We start from the raw sequence: 14,745 nt of genomic DNA on the forward strand, positions 1-14,745 counted from the left end.
TGGGGCTCTGGGAGTAAACGCAATCTTCAGACACAGGATTGGGGAGAGAGAGCAAAAGCCAGGCAAGGAGAGAGACCTCAAAACAAAGGGGGCCACGGCCACAGGGAGCTTTAACCGGGGCGGAGAAACATTTGACTGCGATCCTTACGGAAACCCCGCCCTTTTATCTGTCCTGGACTTGGAAGGGACCCCAGGGTCATCTAGTCCAACCCCCTACAATGCGGACGGGGCTCGAACCCACGACCCTGATATTAATAGACCCTCCCTGCTCTACCGACTGAGCTGAATTGAAGTGCGTGTCTTTTAGGTGATTCCTCCTCAAAACAAACACCAACAGGCAACTCTTTACCTTTACTCCTCCCCGCTCCCCCACAAAAACGACCGCGTCCAGCCAAGTTGCTAGTCCTCAGGTCGCACGTGGTGGAGGGGGGCAACCCGGCTCTGGGCGCCCCACTTCTCCCATTCACTCACCCGCCATCAGCACCGACCTTCACCTCCGCTCGCTCTTTCCCCTCACACTTTACACACATCCGCGCAACGTGACAGGAGCCCCGCCCCCAAGGCCCGTAGGCGGGCGCGCCATCCGCATGAGCGTTCTGATTGGACCGGCGCGCGGAGGGGCGGGGCCGAAAGGGCGGGGTCTTAAAGAGGGCCGGAGTTGCTATTGGTAGAGAGAGGGAGGAGCCCGCGGGAAGTCGCGCTTCCATGCCTCGTGCCTGAGGAGGGTGTCACGCCCACCGCCGCTCGCTCTTGGAACGAGGGGAGCAGAAAAGGGTGTTCGACGTGTGGTGTGCACACGCGCACTCACTCCTTTTCCGCGCGCATGCTCGGGAGCGAACGGTGGTCAAATGGGCGGGGAGGGAGGCGGCTGCCCTTTGCTGCGCATGCTCAGCAACGGCCGCTTCGCCGTAAACATGTTTGCGAGGCGCGCCCAGCTGCTTCCCGCAGTCTTCTTAACAAGTGTATCCTCTCAGGAGGGAAGCGGCTGTTCCTAGCGATCTTCTGCCCAGACGGCTTTGGCTGCCCGTTGCCAATCTCTGTCGGTCTCCAAGGCCGCCTGGTAAACTCACGAGCCTGGAAAAGCGATTAAAAACAAAAAAAATAAAATTTCAAAAGTTCTGGTCCCAAGTTCATAATTTCCAAAAAGGGAGCTGGTTCCACTTCGCAGTTTCCTCCTTTTACAAGACAAAACTTTTAAAAAAATAATTTTTAATAGTTTTCAATTACAATCCAATAATAGCCCCATTCTAACAATACCAAATTAGAAAACAATTACGAATACGAATCGTTCAAATTCCAAGTTAAATATTTTAAGTGCCCCCCCCCCCCGTGGTAAAATTGATGGTTTGGTGATTTTGTTTCTGTGTTCCAAAATCTTACTTCAATTACATTCCAGGGAACTATTTTGAGGTTGCGGTTCAGATAGCCTTCAACTAATTCAGCGAACTTCACAAAACTAGTTCGCTCCAAGCGCTGAAAGTGTCTTACTGTCGTGGGCTTGCCAATGCCAGGATGTTTGCGTTATCAACCCATCTGGTCTGGTGTGCCGTGTTTTGCCACAGAATATGCGATGTCTTTTTTCCTGCCACTTATTTTCATCTGACTTCCCAGTTTCCTGCCGCCCCCCGCCTCCATCAAACACTGACGCACACACCTTTGCCAATCCTGTTTGCAGCCCTTCATGCATCTGGTCAAGGGGCTGCAGCCCACAGAAGCACTTATACCAGCCTTGCCCCTACATGGACCCCCTTCAGATGTTTTAAGCTCTCAGCTGCCATCTGCATCAGGCCACTGCCCTTGGTTGCATCTAAAACTCAGGTAGGGCACCATCTGGGGGGGGGGGGGGGATGAAGGGAAGGCTGGCCTAGGCCCTGAATGGAGAAAGTGGCTGTGGCCCCTTAGCTGCTGCCACATTTCCAACTCCCAGCCTGCCTAATGGTCAGGGGTGGCAGTGGGCAACATCTGGAGGGTGACAGGTGCCACACCAGCCCTTCTAGGGGTGAGAGGAGACCAGACAGTGCCTCCTATCCACGGGCAGGCTGCTGTGAAGGTGGCATGGGGGTGCTGCCAAGGAGGCAGAAGATCTGGCCTCCAAGAGGCACAACACAACTGTTGCTGCCGCAGCGTGCAATATCTTTCTTGGGGGCCAGAGCTGCTGCTCCTGTGGTCCTCCACCTTGCCTCATGGGTGGGCCGGTCCTGGTAGCAAGACTATTGCTCTCCAGCCTGTTTGCGGACTGCCAGGAGCCGTCTGGTTGACCAACGTCGGAAAGAAGACACTAGGGTAGATGGACTTTTAGGTCTGTGGCAGGTGCAGGGCTCATTGGGTGGGTCCACAGCTATTCTGTGCACATGGCAACCTTATGACAAGAGCATGCGCCAAGCCAGGATTGGCCAACAAAAAGAAGCTGAGGCTTACTGGCACAAAGTTAGCTATTAAAAAGGGGGAAGGGAACCTTCAAAGGAAAAGAAGTTGCAGAATGTGAGACAAACCTTTTCCTGGACAGTTAGTCTGTCACTATCTGGAGTGACACAGCACTCTTCACTTGAGAACTTCAAGAGCCTTGCAGCTGAACCAGGCTGTTACAAGAAAAAAACTGCTCCCTTTCCCTTATGGGGTACCCAAGAGCCCATACAGAGTCCTTATGTAGGTTCTCTATCGGTATGAGAAAATAAGAGGCCAACCAGAGAATATTGAGAAGCAAAGACGCTAGTAAGCCTGATCCTTATTAAACTGTTGCAAAAGGGTCTCAACCCCCCCACCCCACCCCCCATGCAGGAGGAAGGAGAGGAAGCCTGAACAATGGTGTGCCAGCCCTTATATAGACTTTCTGAAATTGCCCACCCTAGAGCCCAAGACCACCCCCCAATACATCAAAAATACATCACTGAAGGGGTGGTCTACAGCAGAAATACATTACAGGAGGCAGTCTACAGCAGAAATCCTGTCTGGCAGGAAACCTGTTGATGGGTTTACCTGGAGAGCCTGGCCAGTCTTATGTGGTGATAAATACTTAATTCCAGAGTCCACGTCACAGGCTCACCCTATTCATATCTTAAATGTGCCCTTAAGGCAGGATTTGTGAGCAAAGACACAATGGGAAGGTTTTTCCCATTTCCTCCCTCCTTGCAGAGAAACATTTGGTCAATTTGGGACAGTGAAAATCGTTTCAGGACTGTCTTCCTGTACTGTTTCAGACATGTGGATTATATATTTCTGTACATGTTTGCCTTGTACATTTATTTTATATCTAAGGCCTTATAATTCTTATAACAAGGCCAAAGGGAGTCTACCCAGTCGAGCATCTGGGGCCGACTGAATGACTTTACTGGTGAGCCTGCAAGAATGACCTGAGTGCAAGAACAGCAGAGCTCTCCCCGCTCATGAATCCCAGCAACTGCCCTCCAAAGCATACTGTGTCCGAAAGTGGAATTGAAACCAACAGCATCATGATCAGCAGAAAGCAGAAGTGAATGGAGTAGAGGAAAATCCTCTGCGGCTTCTCTTCCACGTTTACTTTATTACCTTTACAAAAAAGAATGCACACCAGAAGCGACTTATAATCCACTTTTTATTAAGCAGTTGTAAAGAAGGCTTCTCTTTGCCCTGTTAATAGTGCCAGGAAGTTGGTTGAAGCTTTGCACCCTGGCCAAGACATACACACATATACACAAAACAATGCTGGATTTCAGTCAAGGCACTGGCAAGTCTTACAAGGCAAAATTCACATCCAGTGTTTGGTTAAGCTTGAAGTTTAAAGAAATGTTTTAATAACATTTTATACAGTAAGAGGATTGATAACACATGAATAATCAAACATTTTTGAAATCATTACCATAATTCTTACCCTCCCGATATATATTCCACCTTCACTTTAAAACTAGCAGGTTAACAACTATCGCAGGACAAGTTTCAAGAAAAAGACTCCTTATAAAGTGCCTGCCAATTTGGTTTTGCTTGGAGTTCTTTAAGGCAGACCAACCTATTCTTCATTCATCTTCACCACCCCTTTAAAACTCTAGTTTTCTAGCAATTTGAACAACAAATATGTACAAAAAGGGGGATGGGGAATCGGCAAGGAACCGAGGACTACATGTCTGGCAATGCTGGTAAACAGTACAGACCCGGTCTCATTCATATATGCAGTTTTTGCTCATAAGTAGAGGGTGACAAGGAGAACAGACGACCCAAAGGGGTGGGGTGTTGTGCGAAGGGTGCAAGGGGGTGGGTGGGAAGCGAAAGTAAATCACCCAGAAGGCACACAATCACACACTGTTTGGCTCATTAAGAGCTGTGACACACCAGAGTATCTGGCACACTGAAGAGGACAGAAGCACTCTCTGACAAAATCTCTCAAGGAGGGCAGCCAACATCTGCATGGACCACCCTAAGCAACATGAGATGCAAGTCAAAAGTACTTTTAAGGTTGCTTTTGACCCTCATTTCCCAAACAGATAATATATTCTGCTGGTATGCTGAGGAAGCTTTTCTTGCTGGTTTTAGTTTTGCCAAAACCCCCAATGCCGAAACGTTAGTTAAATTCAACCAGAAATATGTTTTCAAAAATACTTTTATAATATTTGTTCGGGTCCAGGCAAAAGGCAATGAGGAACGACAGCTTATGACGAGAAGAGCAGAAGGCACAGTGTTTTGTCCCAAATACTGCAAAAAGGTGTATTGGCACTTAAGTGCTTGGAGTGTGCAAGTTTCATGGTTGCTCCCCACCCGATCAGGAGATATTATCTAATTAAGGCAACAATCATTCCAAAATGGCACAAGAGAAAAAAAAATTCTCCAGAAAGCACAAATGAAAGCTAGTTTCCTTCCCTGTCCAGGTATAGGAGGTGAAACAGATAAAAAATACCCATGATCTACGAAAACCCACCCAGAAACTCACAGCTTCAGTATAGATCATGATACCCCCAAGCCTTAAGATGTTTCACCCTCACTCATACAGGTCTTAGCAGTCTCAGCCAACTGCAACAGCATTTAAAAGTTGAAGCGCATCATTTGAATAAAGGCACATTTGTCTATAGGCTACAGAGTTAACATTTCTATCCAAAATAAACGTTTGATTTGTGCACCCGTAGGAAAGCTTGATATGGAGGAGACTGATGTTCTTGTTGAAAACTGCTTCAAGTTCCAGGGTTTCCTCAAACAGCTCAGGAGGACACGCTCCAAACTATATTTTTTTAGGGGGGTGGGAAATCACAAGGGGTTAGGAGAAGAAACATGATTTTATGCTTCAAATCAAAGGATACCTTAAAAACTATATTTGAAGAGTGTTCCCTTTATAAAAAGTGGTCATCATCTGACACTGGGCAACTAGCAAAATTGGCCGCCACAGAATGCAAAGCACTTGCCATTCACTTCCCATTAAGAACAAACTCAACAAAAGGAATTGGGGCGGCAGTTTTACCCTCCCAAACCGTATGTTGTTGGGACTCCAGCTGCATGAAGCCAACAGCCATCAAACCAGAAAGTTATCTGCACAGTCTTGAGTCAATTTGTACATGAATCAGGGCCCAGAGGCATTTGTGGCAGCTATTCCACAGTGCCAGGGAACTCTTTTTCCTGAAAACAGAGGTGGCCCTCTGGAGGCTGCTGAACTGCTGCTTCAATCATCCTTGACCATTGGCCATGCTGGCTGAGGGGGATGAGAGTCCAGCAACATCTGGGAGCCCCTCCTTGCTCCTTAGCCTGGCGATTGAGAAGAGCTAAAAGATCTTCCTATTTGAGCAGTGTTACTACTAGATCAATGTCCCTGGGGAACAGGGTTTTACACACAACCTTTTAGAAGAGATCTCAGTCTGCAGTGGGTCCACTGGGATCGGAACAGAATATATAATACCTGGCTCCTCTTTACTACAAATCCCGAGAGAGACATACAGAAGAAAGCCACTTGACTGCATTACCAGTGGCCTTCCAATGGAGAATCACAAGTTCTTTCTTTGAAGACGTTTTTCAGGGGCGCAAATGGCAAATGAAGCAGAGAGGTCCAATATATCAGTGAGTCCCAGGCTAAGGAGCAAGGGTTCTCCAATTCCAAGGCCTCTATCTGATTATGGATGCCTTTGCTAACCTCCAGGTGTTTTGGACTACAACTCCCATCAGCCACAGCCATATTTGCAAGGTCTGATGGGAGTTGTAGTCCAAAGAAACTGCAGTGAAACATGTCGGCAAAGGCTGGGCGACGATATTCCATGCCTAACCAGGACTCAAAACGCTTACCGATGATGATGATTAAGAGAACGACCACCACTGCAATCAGAATGGCCCACATCTGCCAAGAGAGAGAAACAGAGCAGAACTATTAAATCTGCGAGCCACCACCGTAACTTGCAAGTTTAATCTAGTATCCTAGTTTTGTCTAATTGCAATCATTCAACAGATACTGGCATTTAACATCATTTGGGAACTGAGAATTTCTTGGAGAAGTAGCAGCCTACTAATACAAGGATTCCGGTCAATATAATATAGCAGTATATATTTTTACCAAAATAAATAAATAATCATTCAGGAACTGGGAAATTGTGTGCCTTAGTTAACAGGGAGTAAAACACATAATCATAGAATTGTAGAGTTGGAAGGGACCCCAAGGGTAAACCCTGCAATGCAGGAATCTCAACTGAAGACTCCATGACAAGCGGTCATCTGACCTCTACTTAAAGGAGAGTCCACCACATTCCAAGGGAGTCCGTTCCACTGTCAAACAGCTCTTACTGTCAGAAAGTTCTTCCAGATGTTTAGTTGGAATCCCCTTTCTTTTAACTGAAGTCATCGGGGTCGGTCCTACCCTCTGGAACCGGAGAAAATAAACATCCCACTGGTGTCCCTTTCCTGACCCCCTACAGGTCTTCAGTTTCCAAGAGGTTCCCTCAATCATCCTTTGCAGCTGTCTAGGGACCCAGGGGGAACCCCGTATCTTCTGCCAACCTGGTTTCCTCTGGATGTTCTGGACCTCAGCTGTATTCCAAAACACCTCGAGGGCCCCAGGCTGGCAAAGGCTGCTGCAGCCCAGAGTTACCTTGCAATTCTTCCACCAGTACTTCCTCTTCAGCTTGGCAGCATTTGTCTCAAACTGGGCAGCTCCGGCTTGCAGGGCATCCACACGGTCATCCAGCACGGATAGCTTCTCATCCCTTTCCAAAACCTTGTCCACGTTGACTCTCATGATATCCACCACCTGAGAAGTCAGAATGATTCTTAACATGCATGTGCATGCCTCCTACAGGGCTTTTACACGCAACCTTTTAGAAGAGCTCTCAGTCTGCAGTGGGTCCACTGGGATCGGAACAGAATATATAATATCTGGCCCCTCTTTACTACAAATCCCGAGAGAGACAGACAGAAGCCACTGGACACTCGGGTTGCGAACATGATCCATGCGGGATGCAGGTTTGCAACCCGCAGCGTTCACAACCCGCAGCGGCACGTCTGCGCATGTGCGGGTTGTGATTCGGCGCTTCTGCACTTGCGTGACTGCCAAAACCTGGAAGTAACCTGTTCCGGTACTTCCGAGTTTCGGCGGGTCCGTAACCTGAAAAAACGCAACCTGAAGCGTCTGTAACCCGAAGTATGACAGCTTATACAGTCATACCTTGGAAGTCAAATGGGCCCCCTTTGGCCAGATTCAGCAGCTGGGGTCTCTGTGTAGGGCATATACTTCCATGGACTAAGTCCACTGGCAGAGGAAAGCTTGGGCCAGCCTTGCCCACAGCCTAGTGCCTTCCAGATGGTATTGGACCCCCAAACCCAGCAGCCAGCGATGAGTTGGGAGGTGACAAACATCTGGAAGGCTGGTTTGCATTGTAATAAATTGTAGTTGGCCACACAAGACTCTTTGTTGATTTCACAGCAGCAGACAGCCAAGCTGAACCCCTCTGGAAACAGGAAAACTATGACAGGGTGCCAAGTTGCTTGGCACTTAGAAGCCACAGTGAGTTTACACCCCCCGCTTGAAGGTCACCGCTACAGAGTAGGTACTCTACAGTATGCATCTTGCTGCAGTTTCATGCAGTGCAGCCGCAGAGAAGAGGAAGGAAGAGGGCAGATGATGGCCAGCTTTGCTCACGTCTTGCAAGAGACAGACGAACCTCACCACACAGGGATGCTCAAGGGAGCCACAATGGTGCCCCACCTACCTCATCCACCTGGTTCTGGGTTTGGTGAAGCCGGCTGCTGCCTGGGGCAGAGGCAGCCCCTGAGTGGCCACTGGTTGACCTGCAAGTCAGAGGAAACAGTCAGGTTATCATGGACTGCTGTGTGCTTGGCCAGGACAGAATTCCAGTGGTAAAGAATTCCCCCGGCATGTGTTGCTTCTTAGATCCGTGTCGATTGTGCCAAATGGTGTCTTGAAAGCAGCTCAGAATTAGCATTTAGAGTTAAAAACACAAGATTTCAATTATATTTATTTTTTAAACCCCCCCCCCCATTTTTACACCTTTAAAAATTAAAACCACAAAAGAAGCAGCTTCCAAAAGACAGAGACTGGGGGAAGGAGAAATGAAAACAAATGTCAGCGGCATTTGAGAGTGCAAAGTTTCAAACTGGAGGATTAGCTGTTTAAAAAAACAGTGATTTAAAGTTTCAGGAAGTGACCTCTAGCTCTCTTAGACCTCACTGTCTTTAGGATCTCAGCTCATGACCGAATCATGTCTTCTTGCCAATTAAATGTCAAGACATTTGCATGTTATTAAAATCTCAGTCTCTAGGTGCCATTTGTGATACTGAAGTGGAAGGCAAAATGTCAGGAGGGGGGCACCAGCTGAAGCTCCCATCATGCTGGGCGTGCTTGATGGGTCTTGGGAGTCCAACAGGGCTCACCCCTGTAATGGGGGCAAGCCACCACAAGTTGCCAGGAGGCTGTCAACACAGTGACACCGCCAGACCCGTAACAGGCTCAAAGACGGGGTGTGATGATTTGCCCATAACAGTTAAGTCCTTTAAAGTCTGCAGGGTTCTTTCTCTTGCATCAAATCCCCACCCGAAAACTAAATTATCAGGGCAACACCCCCCACAAAAAAACTTCTGGAAGCAGAGCTGTCTTTCCCATAGGGCTTAGTGGTGCATCGCGCCAGGGCACCGGCCTCTCAGGGGTGCCCCAGCGAGTGGGGGATCTGCGTGGCTTTGCCAGCGGCCTCCCCTTTCCCTGCACGCCTGCCAGCTGCACCCCACCAAACATATGGCTGACGGGCGTGCAACTTCCCTCCCAAGCCTCTGCAGGGATCACTCTCCCGCAGCGGCATGGGGGAGAGTTGCCCCCCCCCCCGATGGCTGGCAGTGCACAGCTTCACTCCCCCCCATCTGTATTAATTTGGGGGCGTTGAGCAGATATTTGCACCCCGGCGCCGCATCTGCTAAAGACGGCCCTGTCTGGAAGCAACCAGTTTTGAAAGGGCATGATCCATCACACTGATCACTCTCTTGTTAACAGAAGGGCATGCATTGCAGTTGACCAAGGGGGCTGCCCCAAACGTCCCTAACACAAGTGTTACGTACATATGCAAGAAAACCCTATTTTAAGTTTGATGGAGGTTTTACTTTAAACTACTAATATGTGAAACTTCCAGTGTTGTGTGCAGGTCTCCCTATAACAAAACAGAATGGTGTAAAATCCTATCCATGTCGACTGATAAACAACCTCTAAAAGTGTCCAATATGGCTGACCCTTCCTTTGTAACCATTTTTAACTGCAATGCTGGGACACAGTTATTAGGGAGGAAAGCCCCATTAGTCAGACTGTGGCTTGCTTAGGAGTAGCATTTATGCAAGTTTTATATTGCTTTTTCCACCCAGTTAGGAGCAAAATGTAATTAAAGGCATCAACACAAACTAATTCACACTGCCATTAAAATACCTAAGGGCACAAGCTTCTAAAAAAGAAGTCCAATGGTTGTACAATGGTTGGGTCCCTGGGGATTTAACTCCTAAAGGCCTGGGTGAATAAATAAAGACTATGCAAGCATCTGAAGACCATCAGTGAGGGGAAACTATTCCATTTCCCAAGGGAGGGCCACAGTCAGGTGATGGGGCCACGCCACTGAGAACCCTGGTTAAACATAAAATGGGATAGCACTGAAAGCCTCTTTCACTTTCACAGCTGAACAACCATCTCCTTCCGAAAGTGAGTTTTGGAAATTCACTGGGGTGTTTCTGCCCAGCAGTATTGGTAAGAGAAGAGAAAGGACTTGCCAGGTTGGCGAGTCTAGCTGACTCTTCCTGGTACCCCGCTGGTTGGTTGGTTTTCAATGGCACAGAGCCATCGTGCCAAATTGGGCCCCATCAGCCCAAATGTGTGATTTATACTAATCTCCTCCCAGCTGAATTCTGGTCCAGGTGGGCAAGAGAAACAGCTGTTTAACAGCTGGCACCAGAAGAAAAGGGAGAGCCTCATTTCATAGGGTGACCTGTATCCCACATGCTCACCCCGAACCACTTGAAATTCAACAGGGAACACTTTGTTTTTTAAATAAAATTAGAATATACAACACCCATTGCAAAGTGGTGACATTGCTCAAGTTCAACCTGTGGTTAATTCTTCGAAAGCGTCAGGGCTCCTGAGCGCTGGCACGGTGATTCATAGGGGCTGAGCCCCCAAACAAATTACCGGTAAGCTCCAATTTCCCCCGCCATACTGAAAGCCTGAAAGATTACTCTTCGTTTGCCTTACAAGGGAACAGGCACGGTACTACATCCCTTTCCTGTAAGGCTTCCGCACTAACCCAGCATGGAATTCAAGGGGATTTACTGCCAAGTAGACATGGGGCTGCTTCCCAAAAAGTTTTACTTGGAGCAGGCGCAGTGAAATTAATGCACTTAAGCCAGTAGCGTCTACTCCGAGAAGGACTAGCCTTGGAGAGGCGTGAGAACCCAGCTTCAGCAGCGGGCCACTTTAGGGCTGCAGCCGTTCTGTGCGTCGGTGGAGACGCGTCCCCAAAGGCACTCTGCCTATGCCTAGAGGCCGCGCCTCTGCCCACGCCACGCAAGCCCGGGAAAAGAAACGAGAGAGTGTCCGGCCGACTTTCACTACCCCGCTTGGCGGCCAGGAGCAACGGGACGGGCCAGCGCGCCCGGGTGCAAAAGCGAAAGGGAGGGAGAGCAACCAAGCTGCGGGCCGGGGCCTAAGGCCGGGGAGGCGCCGCCCCAAGCAGGGCAGCTAGCGGGGAGCCCCGACGCCCGCCCACCGCCCCCAGATCAGGACCGGTCCCCCTCCGCCTGCCGAAGGGGCTCACATGGTGACGTTGGGGCTGGTGGTGGCGCAGCAGCGGCTCTCTCCGACAAACTTCTGCTGCTCTCCGGGCTGTTGCGGGTGCCGCTTCGGGCTGCAACTTTTGCAGGCGCGGCCGCTGGGTGGGGCCTTGCGAAGCTCCGCCCCGCCGGCCGGGGAAAGCCCCCAGCCCCAGGAGCAGGAGGCGGAGGAAGGGGAAGCGGCTAGGCGCCTCCGAGAGCGCAACCAGCGGAGCTGGAAACCCGCCCGACGGCAAGGAGCAGCAGTGAAGCCTTGCAAGCGCTTGAGCGCGCCCAGCCGACGACTTCTGGGCTTCTGAACCCGCTGGCCGCGGCGCCCGCCAGTCTCTTCTTAGGGCTTCTTCGGAAACTCTTGATTTGTGGCGTCTTCTTTCCCTGGACGGCCGTGACTGGAAGGCTACTAGGCACGATGGCTTTTCCCCGCTCCCAGGCGCAGCAATGCATCTAAACGGCAGTGGTTGAAGGTTACAGGAAGGGACAAGGGCTCTTGCGCTCGGCTCCTACTTGCGCGTTATCCACTGCTTCGCTGGACGGTGCACTCGATAAGCCACTGGCTTGATCCACCAAGGCTCTCCTTACTGTATGTTCTTAAGTGCATTGCGCTGGAGGGAGGCTGGTGAGCCTCCGGTGCTCGTCCTACTCAGAGGAGATCCGCTCAAGTTAAGAACGGAGCAGCCCATCACCAGCTGCATTTGGGAGTACCTGATGGGGGGGGGGCACGTCTTTACCTGCACCACGCTTGATGTCAAATATGATGCCTAGTGCTGGGCAGGTGGGCATGTTGGGCGGGACCGGACCCTGCCTGCTTTTGATTTAGAGAAAGGTTGTGGCCACAAACGGGCTAACAAGGAATTCTCGGGAAGTAGTGATGGTCACCAATCTGGATGGCTTTATAAGAGGATTAATCGCATTCATAATTCTTCTAAATGCTGCTTGCTGGAAGCCACAGGCAGGGAGAGTGCCCTTGTGCTTGTGTCCTCCTTGCAGGTTTCCCACAGGCATTTGGCCAGTCACTGTGAGAGCAGGATGCTAGATCAGATGGTCCCCTTTTAGCCTAATCTGGCAGGACTTGCCTTATGTTCTTAGAACAAGGAGATGGCAATCTGGAAACAGTGGCTCATCCTCTCCTGTCCTGTCCCCTTTATAAAGACCTGAGGAGTGAGATCATCACCCCACGCCTACTCACCATCCCAGGCCACCCATCTGCGGCCACATTGTTCTTTCTGTTGTCAGATCGGAATGATCAGACAACAGCAAAGGTTGCTAGGTTTATCGAGGGTGCAATGAGATTAAGGGCCACTATCTGAACGATGGTCTTGGTCATTTGATTGTCCCTTTTATCCATTGTTGTCTTTTTAATTGTATATATTTCTTGTTTTATATTGCTATGGCCATTGGCTAATGCAAATAAAGTTTATCTATCTATCTTAGAACAAGGCATGACAGACTATGCTCATCTCCTTTTGTTGATGAGTCCCTAGTCTGGTAGATCAGTGGGATGATGTGGACATTGGAGTACTGCATATTGACTTCAGCAGTGCTTTTTGACAATTTCCCCCCATGACACACTTGTTATCTACTGGTATCTAAGGAATTGTATTTAAAGAGCATTTACAAGTGCCTCTTGTTTACCTGGGGAATTGTGTCGCGCAAGGTTTGGTCCTGGGTCTGCTGTTGCTTAACACCTTTATAAATGACTGAACAAAGAAATGGAAATCTGCAGATGACACCGAACTGGGTGGAGTAGCTAAAACATTGGAGGACGGAAACAAGAAGACAGAGAAGTGGCCAAAACTATCAAAACAAATTTCTACAGAGATAAATGTAGAGTTCAGTATGGAAGGTGGCAAAACCTGGGGCACATATGCAAGATGGCTGACTCACGGCACAACCTGTCACTCAGCCAGTCTTCCAACGCCCAGAAAGTATTTCCACACAGAAGGCTTAGAAGCAACTCTGACGTGGCCTTTGCAGTGCTAATGGAAAGCTAGCCTAGGCTGGGCAGAAAGTGCATTTGCATTGCAAAAGCCTTTCCTGTGATTCAGCATGGAAAAGAGCACTGAGGGCAATTCAAGCCTGGTATGTACAAAATACTACTGAGAATCTTCATTGCTGGAGCGCTCTGTAATGCCAAAAGAACAGCACTGATTATTTTGAGAGGTATGGCCTGGAGAACAGGTCCTATGAGGAAAGGTGTTGGGTATGTCTAGCCAGGAAATGATATTAAAATGTTAGAGGACATTCAGTTCATTCAATTTGTTTTCTGTTGCTTCAGAGCTGGAGGATGGGGTGGGGGTGGGGGTCCTGGAGACCTCCAGATATTGTTGAACCACCACCACCAACTAACATGCCCAGAAATGATGGGAATAGTAGTGGAACCACATCATAGATTCTCTACCTGCTGCTCTAGAGGGAAGGCCATGAACCATGGGGCTTGAAACATTTTAAATGAAACATTAAGAAATTTCCTGATGGTATGAGGACTTTGACAGGCCAACAGACTGCTGCCTTGCAGGACCGGCCCACCGACAGTTGCCTCAAGTGGCAGGTTGGGGGGGGGGTCAGAAGTCAGTTGATCACCTGCACTTGTTGCCTGTATCTGCCACCTAGAAAGAGCAGGGTTGCTGGCTTCCAGTTTCCTGTGTGCCAGGAGATGGATGCCTCTCCCAACACCATGGAGAGAGACAGATAATCTGCATTTTCTGCATTCCTCTTCGGTTGGAAGAGGAACTTGGCTCTCACCCACAGTTTGCCTGGCACTCGCTTCCCCATGGAATGTGAGGGCAGACAAAGGCACTGGATGCATGGAGCAATCTGGCTGCCATGACCCCCCAATCGCGTTCCTGGAAGAACAGGTTATCCTGCTAATTGGGTTTTTTTTTTTAACTACAGGCGTGTGCTAGAGATGATAAACTGCAAAAACGAACCTAGCTACAAGGATTTAAAAGGTTTGGATTGAGAGCAGATTTCATTTGGATGATGGGGGGGGGGATGGGAGCCCACGGTTTGCTTATATCAAAGTTTTTCTCTACGTTTATGATACAGTAACCTTTCCTGGAATGCAAGTTTTTTTAAAAAAAAAGGTGAGGAAGAAATTGGAATTTAACAAAACTGGAACTGCATGTGTGAGAGAAAGGAACTGAGAGGGAAGAGGGTGGAACGCTACACTTTGAAAATATGGAGCAAAGCCTCCCTTAGCCACAAAGGAGTGTGTTTGACTATTGGCCATAAATCAGCGGCAGGGAAGAAAGGATTCTCCCAGCTGCAGGAATAGAAGCTTTTGGACTACCTATTTGCAGTCTGGATTCAGACCGTTCTTCCTAGGCTGGAAAAATTGTGAAGGCGGCTTGTTGACTGGAAGCCAAATCACGGCCTGTAAGAATAGCCAGTGGCTGGAGGCATGTCTTGTGTTGTCACAGGGGCTCATGAGAAGCAAAAATGTCCCCCTCAATCATGGAAATGGGTATAGTTTTAATAACAACCCATCTCACTTAT

At 49.0% G+C, this 14,745-nt stretch overlaps 2 protein-coding genes and 1 long non-coding RNA gene across 6 annotated transcripts in view; 1 reads left to right on the forward strand and 2 right to left on the reverse strand.

Annotated features, from left to right (window-relative positions):
• Positions 1–611, reverse strand: part of PER3 (period circadian regulator 3) — a 31,739-nt gene extending 31,128 nt beyond the window's left edge. For 3 of the 4 annotated variants that reach the window (XR_003707898.2, XM_028740507.2, XM_028740504.2), the window contains exon 1: positions 472–611. The gene's annotated coding sequence lies outside the window, so the exon portion shown is untranslated. Of the gene's footprint in view, positions 1–349 lie in introns of all 4 variants that reach the window. The other variant, XM_028740505.2, reaches the window with a different exon arrangement.
• Positions 612–1,691: 1,080 nt separating this feature from the next.
• LOC144328394 (uncharacterized) lies at positions 1,692–4,380 on the forward strand. The gene is made up of 2 exons (XR_013393598.1): positions 1,692–1,818; positions 3,256–4,380. It is a non-coding gene; the product is annotated as an uncharacterized LOC144328394 (long non-coding RNA).
• On the reverse strand, positions 3,555–11,366 carry VAMP3 (vesicle associated membrane protein 3). Its single transcript, XM_028741671.2, has 5 exons — positions 11,235–11,366; positions 8,145–8,223; positions 7,028–7,186; positions 6,232–6,283; positions 3,555–5,182 (listed from the first exon to the last, which is right to left on the reverse strand). Coding segments are annotated over exons 1-5 (312 nt in total). The 5' UTR covers positions 11,237–11,366; the 3' UTR covers positions 3,555–5,162.
• Between the last annotated feature and the right edge of the window lie 3,379 nt (positions 11,367–14,745).

The sequence above is a fragment of the Podarcis muralis genome, chromosome 7, assembly GCF_964188315.1.
Source record: "Podarcis muralis chromosome 7, rPodMur119.hap1.1, whole genome shotgun sequence".
Taxonomy (NCBI): domain Eukaryota; kingdom Metazoa; phylum Chordata; class Lepidosauria; order Squamata; family Lacertidae; genus Podarcis; species Podarcis muralis.